This window comes from Lasioglossum baleicum, chromosome 12 (genome assembly GCF_051020765.1).
Source record: "Lasioglossum baleicum chromosome 12, iyLasBale1, whole genome shotgun sequence".
NCBI lineage: Eukaryota > Metazoa > Arthropoda > Insecta > Hymenoptera > Halictidae > Lasioglossum > Lasioglossum baleicum.
Genome location: NC_134940.1, coordinates 4,202,037 through 4,214,975, shown reverse-complemented (window position 1 = coordinate 4,214,975; position 12,939 = coordinate 4,202,037). Strand labels below are relative to the sequence as shown.

Here is a 12,939-nt window from a genome sequence, read left to right as displayed (position 1 = left end):
TGTAATCATAGCGCAAAAGGAATTAGTCCCAGATTTGCACAGATTGAGGATTTATAACTAATTTAAGTAGAAATGGCAATCAATAGTTGCAACGTGTGATTCATGATGAAAATTAATAGTACGAATTTAAAAATTCCTTTAAATATATATTCACTGATTAAAAAGTCAACATAATTTACATGCAAAGATAATTTTTTCTAGCTTAAACCGATTCCACCACCAAATTCTTCAAACAGTGTTTTCGAGTGTCCGTTTCTTTCATACATGAATTTTCGGTGAATTCGAAGATAAATTGAATATAGTAAAGAATTGCGAAATAACTTCGAATTCTGAAATCTCGAACTTTCTCGAAGATGGTACATTTCACACGCGTATGGAACGTTGGTACCTTGTTTAGGACGAATATTATTTGTTTAAACTTTAAACAGCAGAGGCTCATGAATACAGGAATTACGCGCAGTTTATTAATATTTAATGATATTTTAATGAGTTCGCGGAATGTAGAAGCGAAGCGGAGGAGGTTAAGTGGTCGCTTGACTGTGTTTGTCAGACGACTTTTCTGTTTGCGTGCCGGCTGCTCGTTTGTTCCACGTACTGGCATTGTTCTCCGAGATTATTTTTCCTCTTTCGTTTCCTGGTTATCCCCTTGTGCACGTAGCCGGTATAATCGAACGGTTTTTTCTTCTTTCTTTTACATCTTTCCTATGCTTTCATTCGAATTGCTGTGGCACGACGGGAACTTCATTGTAACATTTAATTAGTCAGCTTCAATGGCAATTCTCATTATTTTCTGCACTTTCCGTTAAGATCTGTTCGCAGGAATGACATATTACTGATTCCATGTTTGGAAAATAATTGGACCTCGAACTGGCACGACGACGTAAATAATATTCCGTTATCGAGGATATCGTCATTTCCTCGTTGAGACTTATTAAATGAATAATTCACAACGAACTCATTAAAACTCGAACGATATTTTATGAGAAACACGTGATGAAACTTTTGCTGACACTTCTACGAAATTTTTTCTGTTTATACTGTTTGTATTTTCGTTACATTTCTGCTGTTGTAACATTAATCTGATATCGACAAGGATGTATTTATAAATAAACCTTGTCTAGAGAAATTCAACTTAACCGCTTCGTTCTCTTCTGTAGAGAATGTGTACACAGTCTGATGTTGGTCTCTTGTCATCGTTCAACATAGTCACTAGGATAGACTTATTAATTTCGGTATATCCGAGAGATTAATCATAGTTTCGGTTGGTAGTTGATGTACAAAATTTGGAGTTAACACTCGCTAATGAGACAATTATGGTTCATGCAATGCACAGTGACATTTGTCAACGGAATAATCGCACTGCGATTAATACGGAATAATGTGTATGTGATGCTGTGGACAGTAGCGAACAGGATAATTACAATTCGGAATGCATATTGACGTTCACGGTATGTTTGCTCGCGAGTATCGATGATTTTTAAGGAAACATTTTTGTATCGCTACGGCCATTCAACCTTGTTATGCTAAAATCCAATGAACCAGGTGTAAAAGTGCTCTGATAATATTATTCATTGCTGAAGTAGTCCTAGAGGCAAGGGCCATATCACGCTGCAAAGAACCGATTTTCACGTAGACAGCATAAACTTGATTTATCATTGGAGACGCAACAAGGCAGACAAAAGAATAGCGTACCACCACCTTGATTTCGAAAACAATAGAAACAAATTCAAATATTCACAAACAATACGACAGAGAGATCATCAAGATTTCCACCGCCTAGATAGGAAAAAATGCTGGTGGCTCACATTAAATGATGCTCACATGAAAGAGCTACTAGACAGAAAAATCAGATCCCAATACCACCGTAGGGCTGTTCATAAAAGGTTGAGAGTTAGTAATTAAGCTCCAATTTATAAGAGACTGTACCTTGGCATGATTGCCATCTTGCATTGTAAATATGTATATAAGTTATTCTTAAGGTAGTAATAAGTAGTATTCTAAATAGCTTTAAGCATTCCACATCCCGAAGACTGATAAGGGGGTTTTAATAAAAACTTTTTCCTCCAAGCGCCATTCGACTATCCATTAAGTTACCCTATTCTATTTACGTTAACCTAGTCGCTAAATAGTTCCTAATCTAACAACCACCGTCCAAAGAATTGTATAACTTAGAGATTCGCATGCGAGCGATCAAATAGTTAACATTGCAATATAGTGCGGTAGGTTTTTCTTATGTTTGTTGACTCCTGTTATTATTTTTGACTGTAAAATCTTTATTCAATAAACATTTAAAAAAAAAAGAACCGATTCTCGTCCGATCATCGAAGTTAAACACCACGTGCTGTTGCCAATCTTTTTTTTTTTAATTTCTACTCATATTAAGGTAATTGTACCCATTACTGCGGTATCATGTTTCGATTGCACTTTATTATAATATTATTTCTAATTTAGCATGAAATATGTGTAACCATTCTATGGAAGAATGATGAGTTCTAAATACAAATGTATACAGTATTAGGGACATTCCTAGTGATTTTTGTGCCGCAGTAATGAGCTCCTCCATCACTTTAATGTACGTCATTCTTTTTATATTTCCATTGTGTCTGAATAATAATAAAACTTTCCTCGAGATAGAAGAAAAATGGTCTCATTGTTACACCTTTCATGAAGAATGTTTTTTCAAATCCTGTGATTATTATAAAAATATTAGAATGATTGACAATTTTGTTTGCCTCGCCAACGAGAATACATTCTCATTGAATTGTACAAATTTATCCGCAGCATTAGTTGTTACAGTGAAATAAGCAGTTTGAAAGCGTTCCTGTGTTTTTTAAAAACGAATCCAGTAATACCGCGAGAGTGTTGACAGTATTAATCGTTTGCAACAAACATTCCCGTGAATTAATGTTACTGAAAAAGTTCATTAAAACGCCGATTGAAATTCCGGTTGCCGGAATTTCACGCGACTTTTTGTTTCATTGAAATGCAAATGAACCGGTGGTGCTGTCCGATTTCGTGAATTTTCTATTGAACTCTATGATTCAGTAACAGAAATAAGACGATAAAATATGGCTGCCTTAAACATTTCCTGTCACACAATAAATCGAGATGCTCCGTGATTTATAGAGTGATTTCTGTGTAAATGGCAATAACTTAACCTAACAATGCCAGTGGTTGTACGGATGATTCACGAGGTAGGCAGCAGCAAGCGCAACAACGATTGAAATTTTAATGGTCGATCGTTGGAGCGTGATATTTACATGACCCTTCGATAATGTCAAATATTATACCTCCAATAAATAACTTGTACACAATGGTGGCCATTATTCGGTCGAAAGCGCGGCAAATATATAGGTCCCGTCTGGAACTGAAATATCGACGGGGGCTCTCAACTATTCTATTCTAGTTGAAGTTAATAAACTATTAATAAAGGCAACTGTCGATATCGCAAGGCGACAGTCTCGTACTAAAAGTGTCGCTAGCGTATTATCGACAGTTTGTACACTTTTAGTCGGCGCATTAAGGTTAAGCTGTTTCGAATAGTTTGGCGTCGATAAATTCTTAGACGTCATTTATGATGCGGTTGTGGTCGTAGACAAAAAATCCGTTCGTTTCAGGTTCTGACCACGCTCTATTCTATTCTGTCGTCGGCCGCGTAGACTTTCAACGATGACAATATCAACGAGAACATATATTAGGATTTGCTGATAATAACAGCTAACTTCGTACACCTACGTTGTTGAGTACATATTTACATGGCTGCAGGTTCAGTAAGTGGCAGGAAGTCGTTGATAAGGATGCTGACTATTTCACTGATTATATTATTACTTTCATTTTAATTCTACGAAAAAAATACGACATTACTTTCCGTCCCCCCTAGTACAGGGTACGCCATCTTTTATGTCGGTATGTAAAGATTGAATAACTTTAACATTTATCAACCGATTGACTTGAGTCAACATGTTTTTGAAACGTTAATTCAGTACAATTTTAACCATGAATCGCTTCACACCGAAACAACGCGCCGAAATAGTGACGCTGTACTGTATTCAAAAACTAGTCCAAATAAATTGTAAAAGACCAAATTAAATAAAAATACCTCATATATGGAAATCGGTTGTTTTTTTTTAAAGTTATTCAATATTCACACACCGACATAAAAGATGGCGCACCCTGTATATCAATAATATAAGGAATATAGTAAAGGACCGAATATCTTGAAAAATCGCAATTTTTACCACCTTTGATCGTTTATTATTCGTAAATCAATTAACCAATTTCAATGAAATTTTCAGAGCGTATATAATTTGTACGAGTTGACCAAACACATCTCTTAAATTTTCGTTATTGGCCCAGCTAAGAGTAGTCAAGTAGTCAAAGTCAATTTTTACTATTTTTTTTTTGCAATTCCGACCAAATGCATCTTTTCAAAATATTTTCTAGACGTCATTTACTAAACTAAATTCTTCTAGCCTTACAGAGAAATTGAAGTCGTTTGGTTCATTCGTAAAAAAAGTTATTCTGATTTAAAGTGTGTTGAATCAGTTATGCTCGTTAGTGTGTTATGTTGATAAAATATCAAGCAGAACTGAGAATTTCCAATAGTTGTGGAGGTCGTAGCCTAGGCCTAACTTTTCGTGTATTCAACAACGTTTAATGTATCGTAAACCTGAAGATACGTCGCGATAAGTAAGATGTCCATTGGGAACGCGAACTTCCCGAGGGAACTTTTTGGGCTTACTCCCGTTGTAGACTTTACGATGGTAACTTTCTACTCAACAACAGTTTCTTATAGCTGGTCTTCCCGTATACAACGTAAATCCTACACCCAGGTTATAACTAACGTGATCATCACTTGCGTACTTAAGGAACAGTGTGAAATGTCTGCGCTTTTACACCAGCCATACTGACGAGGTAGCCTATGCGGAGAGTCCTCGATGTTGAATGCGGTAGGGTGAGTGCACTAGTAAATGCCGAAAGTGATGAAAGACAGTTTCCACAGATTTACAGGTGTTGGCATTTCTCGCCAAGCCTGCATTCTCCATACAAAACGGGATTCAAGTTTGACCTTCATCTTCGGAATTCAAGGTCGTTTTAAGATCATGTCACTACTCGAAGAATAGATTCCAAGACAAAATGACGTAATAATTATAAGAAAATGTCGATGATAAATAAAAGAATTATTGTAATAATGATTTTATGCATTAATGACAAAAATGAGTAGTTGCAATTTAAAATAATGGACAAATGAAAAACATTTCAGAACATCAACGTATTAGTTGCAGCTGATGAACATTATTGAAGAATGAAAGAAATTATTACTTGGCTCTCGTTTGCTGCAGTTGATCCGAACAATTTTTATTTTTCATAGAGTTCCGCAGTCTAATTATCAGTTACGTAAAAGAATGAATGGTTTAAACACTTTTCTAGTAAAATGATTAAAGCAGATCAATTGTCGTTGCACTTTGAATATTAGCAATCCACATATTACTGAAGGTCGTATTCACACATATTAAGTGCTATCAAATTGCCGTAATGTTGCAACTCTCTTAACAGCGCATCTCAAGGCTGATAACTTTCAATTAACTAAAAGGCAAATCATTAAAAGGTAAACCCCGTTGGGAGTTGGGACTAGCGCCCCCACGGATATCATTAACCGCATGGTAAATGAACCAAATATGCCAGCACCTGTTCGGTAACTATCTATGGTAACCCCAGTGGATCGTACGCTTCGTCCAGCAAATCAAATTAAATCATCCTCGGGCACGATTAAATACTGCCGGATGCATCGCTTGCGCCTACGTCTAAATATTCGCGAGGCAGAACTCCATTAACGAAGGTGACTGTCGAATCTGACTATGAAAGGGACGATTAAAATATTTTGACACCTACGCATTGTACGCGGTAATCTAATTAGAATATACATGGAGCTTTATCAATGATGTAGGAATGGTTCTCCAAGTACCGGACCTATCATGCAAGGTGTTTTTAAAATACATTGAATTATAATTATAAAAAAAAATTAAACCGACTTCGAAAAAACGCACTAAAAGGTATAAAATATATTTCCATTTAATTTATGTGAATACGCACAAACTTAAATACAATACAATCTTTTCGGAGAGACGGCGCAAAAATTAAAAATTTTCCAAATGACAGATGTGCAGCATATACAGATTAATTCAAGGCAAAGATAATAATTTATTGCTAGATCATTTATGGAAGTAAAGTTTGCGCAGGGTTCACGTTATTAATTTTTATAATTATACTTGAATACAATTACAACATCGTAAATAATTCGAACAAAATGCGCATCTTATATTTTTCATTGTCTACCTACATGATCAGTCTCATTAATTGTGTAATAAATACGACTTTGCTTGATTAGTAAATCCGAACCGGATGCATATTGTGCAATAGAAGGTAGACTGAAAACATGCCGGTGAAATTTGTTTACAATGCATCGTTTCCACGGTAATTGAATTCGTAACTTTATAGAGCACTCGTGTGAAATTTCACGAACAATTGTGGGTGTTCAGTGCGCGTTTGTTACGCAACCAACTGTTTTTAAGAGTTTCGAATGGTGTTTTCAACATGCGATGCGTCAGAACGAACAGCATCGTATTTTCTGAACCGAGTTATTACTTTTAACATGTGGGTCATATTTTGTATAATTTGTTGCGGCGCGAATGCATATCCTGTTGGGATTTTAACAGAGCCAGGCTGCTGATGCGAACTAATGGCACCTGCTAATTCCGGCATAGCACGCGCAAGCAGAATTTTCAGATGTTGAATCACCATATTGGTCTTTGAAGTTAATTTATTGCTTTTCGGTTTTAGCGAACGCGTATGCGTGCGGTGTTTCAGCTGGCAACTCGGTAGAAATTACCGCGTCATAAACCTCCAAATGCGACACAACAGTCTGGAGTGTGCCGAGGAGTCTGCCGAGTGCGTCCCGGTATTCCTGCAGACCACTTCATGGGTCATTTTCATCCCCACTTAAGTGCTATGGCCAGTGGCCCGCATCTCTGTAAGTGGCTCCTTACGATTGGAAATGCAATTCCTTATTTATAAGCTAAACTCATTGATGCAGTTATATATATATATATATATATTTAGTACGGCGCCAGTCACAGAAGAAACTTGCTCGAACAATCGTACCCTCGAAAAAGTTCAAAACTAATCGAAGACGCTCGTTTCACGAAACACAGTGAACGAAATTTTTATTTCTGTTTTCATTGAAAAATATGAGTACCTTACCTACCAGAAATTATTTCCTAATTTTGCAAAGTTAGGGTCCTAAGACGCAGAGAGCCTCCTAGGTTAGGTTCATCTCTCTTGGTTTATTCCTTAAGTTATTATTCACGTTGTTTAGATGTATTTTCTACCCAGTGACCCCAAAATAATAAGCAGTAATACAAATAGGAAAACACATTGAGACTTGTACCGTCCGACAATTGGGGAAACCGTTCTGTCCGCAAACCAGGGGAAAGTGAACGCGTTGAACAACATTTTTTTAGTGATAATGACTGTAATAATGATAATCCTGTATAATTTAAGGTGAAGTGCCCTAAGTCTGGACAGTCCAAAAGTGATACCCAAATCTGGACAATTGAATTTTCATAGTAACAGCAGTAATTATGAGATTACATAATTATATTATATATTCTGAGACCTCTTAGCTACAAGTAGGTGTGAATATTATTCCATTATGACATCAATTGAAATTTAGAAATAAATTCAAAGTTCATCTGAAAACAGTATAGAAAATAGTCTATTTACATGCGAATCATGTGCATTTATAGTTCGTACTTTTGTTAGAAAAATAGATATAATTTAAGCCCTCAGACAAAAAATAATTATCACGCATAATAATATTGATATTTTAAAATAAATTGGCAATCGAACTTAACGTAAATAATAATTATTAATCCAAATATTAGATGTCCAAGATTACGATTGTTTTCAAATATAAGTACTCCATACTCGGACGCGATGACAGTAGCTGTCCCACTCTAAGCTTATACGCAATGTGCTTACGCCTGAAGCCGGACACGCGTTTGTGAATAAAATCAAAACGCATTGTTTGCAAATTATTTAACTAAATGTACGTATAAGTAGTCTTCTATCAGCTTGTATAACGTATGTAGAAAATGTGTTCCGGCTGTGACGTTAATAATACTTAATTTTTATGTCATATAAATCTATCAGTATTAATACCTAACCTCAAAAATTAATTATTCATGTCGTTATGGTTTTTAAAAAAATGTTTCTTTCAGATTGTAAACTTGCTTTAAAAATTAAATTTGATGATGGCCATCACTAAAAACAAAACTTTTGATTCCTACAGGTTTGAATTATTCTTGTTAATACAATTAAGATATTAACCTAAACAATGATTTTTCAATTACTTTACAAACTCTGAACTGTGTATGTTAAAACTCTTAAAAAATTATTTTCGTTTATTTAAAGTGATAAAATTTAAAATAGAAAAACATGCTGTTCAGGCACTTCACCTTATACCATGCACCGAATTCCCGTGAAACGCAACAATAACTTCGTAATTAAGCTGCAACGAACAGGATTCTAGTTATAGGATACCCGACTGTACAACACAGTTATTTCGTATACACATAGTGTGCTGTACTATACATATTTGCACTTGTACTGTACACACTCGGACTATATTTTCCTGTGAGATCGACAGGGACCTTAACAAAGGGAGAACGCTCGCCAGATAGAGATATAAATTTCCGGCAGAGTTTTCTACCATTATTGATAGAGAACGTTTCTCGTCGGTATAGACGTATATTTTCACAGGTGTCGGTCTTCCTGTGAGAATACGATACCAGGAGCTTACAGAAACTTCTCCTGACAAATAGTCGACAATCTGGGAATGCACGGTTGCATTCGTGATACTCGTGGACCTACCGTTGTAGAACTTTCGCCATAACCATTGCTCATTCAGCTGACACGTTCGGAAAACGTTCTTTGTTTACATTTCCCTGGGCGATACACCTGTCTCTCCCGTTCTTATAGCTGCACCCCGTTTCTCTTTCTCCTTCTCTCTCTCTCTCTCTCTCTCTCTCCCTCTCCGCTCTCTCACTCTTTGCCTACTTTTCTTACCCCCTACGGGCTCTCCCCGCTCGAGCACTTTTAGCGTGTATGCATTGGTAGAGTTTCCACGGGGGTCGCAAGTAAAACAAACAAATATTTGCCGCGACACTGTTTCACCACTTCGTCATCGAAAATTTTGCCACACTGCGGGTTATATCAACGCAATGCGGTGGCTGTTGCGGATATTAGTGACTCAAATGACAATGTTATTCCTGGAAACTCTACGACGACGACAATCACAATTAAACTAACATGTGAAGTTTCCATGGCACACAGCGAGCAACTTTTCAGTACTCGCAATCAGACAACATGCAATTTTTACGTTGCCGTATTATAGTTTTGTTCATAACGATAGAGATCATAATATGCGTAATATTAAAGTGTCGAGTTAACCATAGTATAAATTTTACACACATATATAAAATAAAATTAGAAATTGAGGGGGAATTTTAAATTAAAATATAAATTAGTAAATTTATTGTGATTTGTATTAAATGTATAACTTTTATATATATATATATATATATATATATATATATATATATTATATGTGTATATGTTTATATATACATCATATATAATGTTTTTTAATGTTTAATATAATATATAAATTTATTTAATAATGTTTATTAATATTGTACATACAGGGTGGAGCATTTAATATGGTGTTTTAGAGTTATTTAAATAGAAATATCTCGTGAACTACTAACTTTTCGACATAGGTTAGTACTTTTTTATAACGAATGTCCAGCTGCATCGGTTGATGTATTAAAAAATACCTCATTCCATTAAAAAAAATATCGATAACCTTGAAATCTTGTAAAAAAAATGACCTTCAGAAAAAATTTTTACCATCATCAAATTTACCCCTTGAAACAGTACAACTTTATTCTGTGGAGATTTTTTGTACGACTAATAATAACCGAGATATTTAGGTGTTCCCATTTAAATGCCCCACCCTGTATATGTATATTATATATACATACAATATATAAATCACAATATTTGTTAAATAATGTGTTTCGAATAAAATAATCTATTTTTGATTGTACTCCTGGACATTTTAAAAAATTAATAATGTTTTTGTTCTTTCTTATACTCGGGCATACTTCATTTCTTATACAAGGCAGACTGGGCATCACGATTAATCCAAAAAGTTTGTAATACATTCTATAAATTTTTGAAATTGGTTGCACTTTTTTAACGTTTGCAATAATTTTACCCTAGATATTCATGTGACATTTTCCTAAAGGATAAACCCGATAAACCCATTAATTGCGTCCCATCTGATGCGGAGCATCTTGCGCAGATCATTCGGCTCGCTCGACTGCAGATTACCAAAAAATGTTAAAATAAAATGATTTACGATCCGTATTTTCTAGGATCGGAAGTTATGCTTCCACTAATCGCTCGAACGGCGGCCATTCCCTCATTCATAAAATCTTCAAACTCCCTTCGATCGTTTTCCCTGGCCAAACTTCCGAGCACAATTCGTGATCAATGGATCACCTTGCCGGAGGGACTCCCTAATACGCCATAATGAACTCTGATGGAATTCAATCGGAAGTCCTCGAGAACTTCGACCCCACTACGTTCCTGTTGCGAATACCTGGCCCGTATATCGCGAGGATTGCATATAAAGTGCACTGCTTATGATAGATCATCTCCGCAATGGAAACCAGCCTCACTATCCACTCTGGCATCGCAAATAGCTGCATACGTATGTAGATTCGAATATTCTCTAGGCGAAGCCTGGTAGAATAGATTCCTTTTCAGAACCCCCTAAAAGACTACGTACTTTCAGAAACGAATATTCCGTTTTTGAGAGTCGAACTCGAGCCAAGTTTAGCCGAACTTATTTAGATTGTTGTTCGCGTGTGATTGGTATTTACTATTTACCGATGCAGGTACAATCTTCTCTCAAGTTTCTACAGGCTCTTCCATTAAATGACGTCATTTTAAATGACTAAGGGACTGTCATAAAGACACGTTCTGTTTTTAAGCTATAAAATTTGAGATGAGAATTACGCACGAAAAAATGCATACCATCGGAAAAGTGTAGTTGCCAGCTATACGTTTGCGATGCAGAAATTATAATGATAGCGTTCACGGATAAAAAGTTATAGCGAATTGTTTTAAGGTAATTCGAGGCCGTTGAAGACAAACAGCCCTTAAAAACGTTAATCATTAAAGATTTAATGAAATCGCTACGTGTGCAGGTACGGCCAATTTAATCATCAGTCGCGATCAATTACAAGCGCTTAGTAATCGCAACATACTTTCGATGTTAATCGCATACATAACTGGCAGTTAAACACGTTGCAGTCCGGAATCGTGAATTCGATTAAAATGTTCCCCGATATCGATCTTAATTAAGACAGTACATGCGTCAGTCGAATGAATAACGTTACTCACCACATCGATGAGCTGCGACAGTTTCAATTTGATGCACACGCGTAGCACGTCCGAGGTATTCACTACGGGGCGCACTAGTTTATTGTAATTAGATAGAAGATCGTCGTAAAGACGCTTGGCATCCGGATTGCCAGCGACAGCACCATGTACCACTAATGCCGAGAGAAACCATACGCGAAGTGTTTCCCCTATTATGGGGGGCATCATGGTCCCCTGATTCCTCCACTATGACCGACACACGCGTCACCCCTTTAACCCTCCCACAACACGAACCGTGAGTCACAAATCTGTAACAAATCAAACACAGTCTACATTAATTCATTATCATCATTTATGTACAATCGCCTTATACCATTCAACACCCCAATTTCAATTATGACATATACATCAAACCTTCCGAAACGTATAAAAAGTTGTAAGAAAATCGATTTTTTTCATTTTATCAACTACGATGCACTTTGCAAAAAAAGATCTGAATAAAATTAAGAACATATGTACTAGGTGTACAAATAAGTTCGGTGCCTTTTATTTATAAAAAAATGGTGCTTGTTTAAACATTGTCTAATTTTAAAAATCCGAAAAAAATACGCATTAACAACCATGGTCAGACACAACTGCCATAATAATATGAACAATGTGGTCTATCTGATAACTTCAATATATGTATAAAATCAGCAATTTTATGTTTCTGGAATTTTTTAAAAATCGATTTTGCAATGATAAAGTCCGACAATATGCACAGTCGTGTATGTTATCAGGTAGAATGTTCATCAATTTTCCAAAAGACAATACAGATTGTGCAGAGCGTAATTAATGTCGTGCCATTTTGAAATCAACGGAAATCAATGAAAATAAATCGTACATGATGTTTGCAAGCAATGTAACACGACCGACGTTACGACCGACATTAATCCATGCTAAGCTTCCGAAGTGAAAGTGTCAAATGGCAGCATAAAACTAATAGCCTTTTTCTTTTTAAATAATTTACATTTTGTTATCTAACAAGTTCCTTTAATTTTAGTGAATACATTTTCCGGAACATGAAAGTCCAATTAGATGAAAATGGATGTCTTGGAACTTAGTGTAAGCTCCACGACAGTATTAATAGCTTTTTAATGTCTCGGAAAATACGATTACAGCAACTCTCTTAATATACATTAACACGGAACCGATGTGCGATAAATGAAGTTAAATTAAAATCCAGAGCACGCTACACATCCAATTTACATCTCCTAACGATAGATCGTCGGAGACACTTTGCGTCGTTTCTTTCCATTCTTCTTGCTTAATCTCGAAGGTCTTTGATAATTACTTTAAAATTAAATGTTCATTATCGCGTTAAAAACGTGCTTCTTAATATGCACATATATTACGAGTTTAGAAAGGTCAACAACTGTGAAAAACAGT

General features: G+C 35.8%; 1 protein-coding gene across 8 annotated transcripts in view; it reads right to left on the bottom strand.

Annotated features, from left to right (window-relative positions):
• Nucleotides 1-12,939, bottom strand: part of Nachralpha4 (nicotinic acetylcholine receptor alpha4) — a 237,813-nt gene that overhangs the window by 210,037 nt on the left and 14,837 nt on the right. For 4 of the 8 annotated variants that reach the window (XM_076435323.1, XM_076435325.1, XM_076435330.1 and 1 more), the window contains exon 2: nt 11,533-11,819. In XM_076435323.1, the coding sequence (XP_076291438.1) occupies nt 11,533-11,739 (207 nt within the window). In that variant the 5' untranslated portion in view covers nt 11,740-11,819. Of the gene's footprint in view, nt 1-11,532; nt 11,820-12,939 lie in introns of those variants that run through there. The other 4 variants (XM_076435326.1, XM_076435327.1, XM_076435329.1 and 1 more) reach the window with 2 other exon arrangements.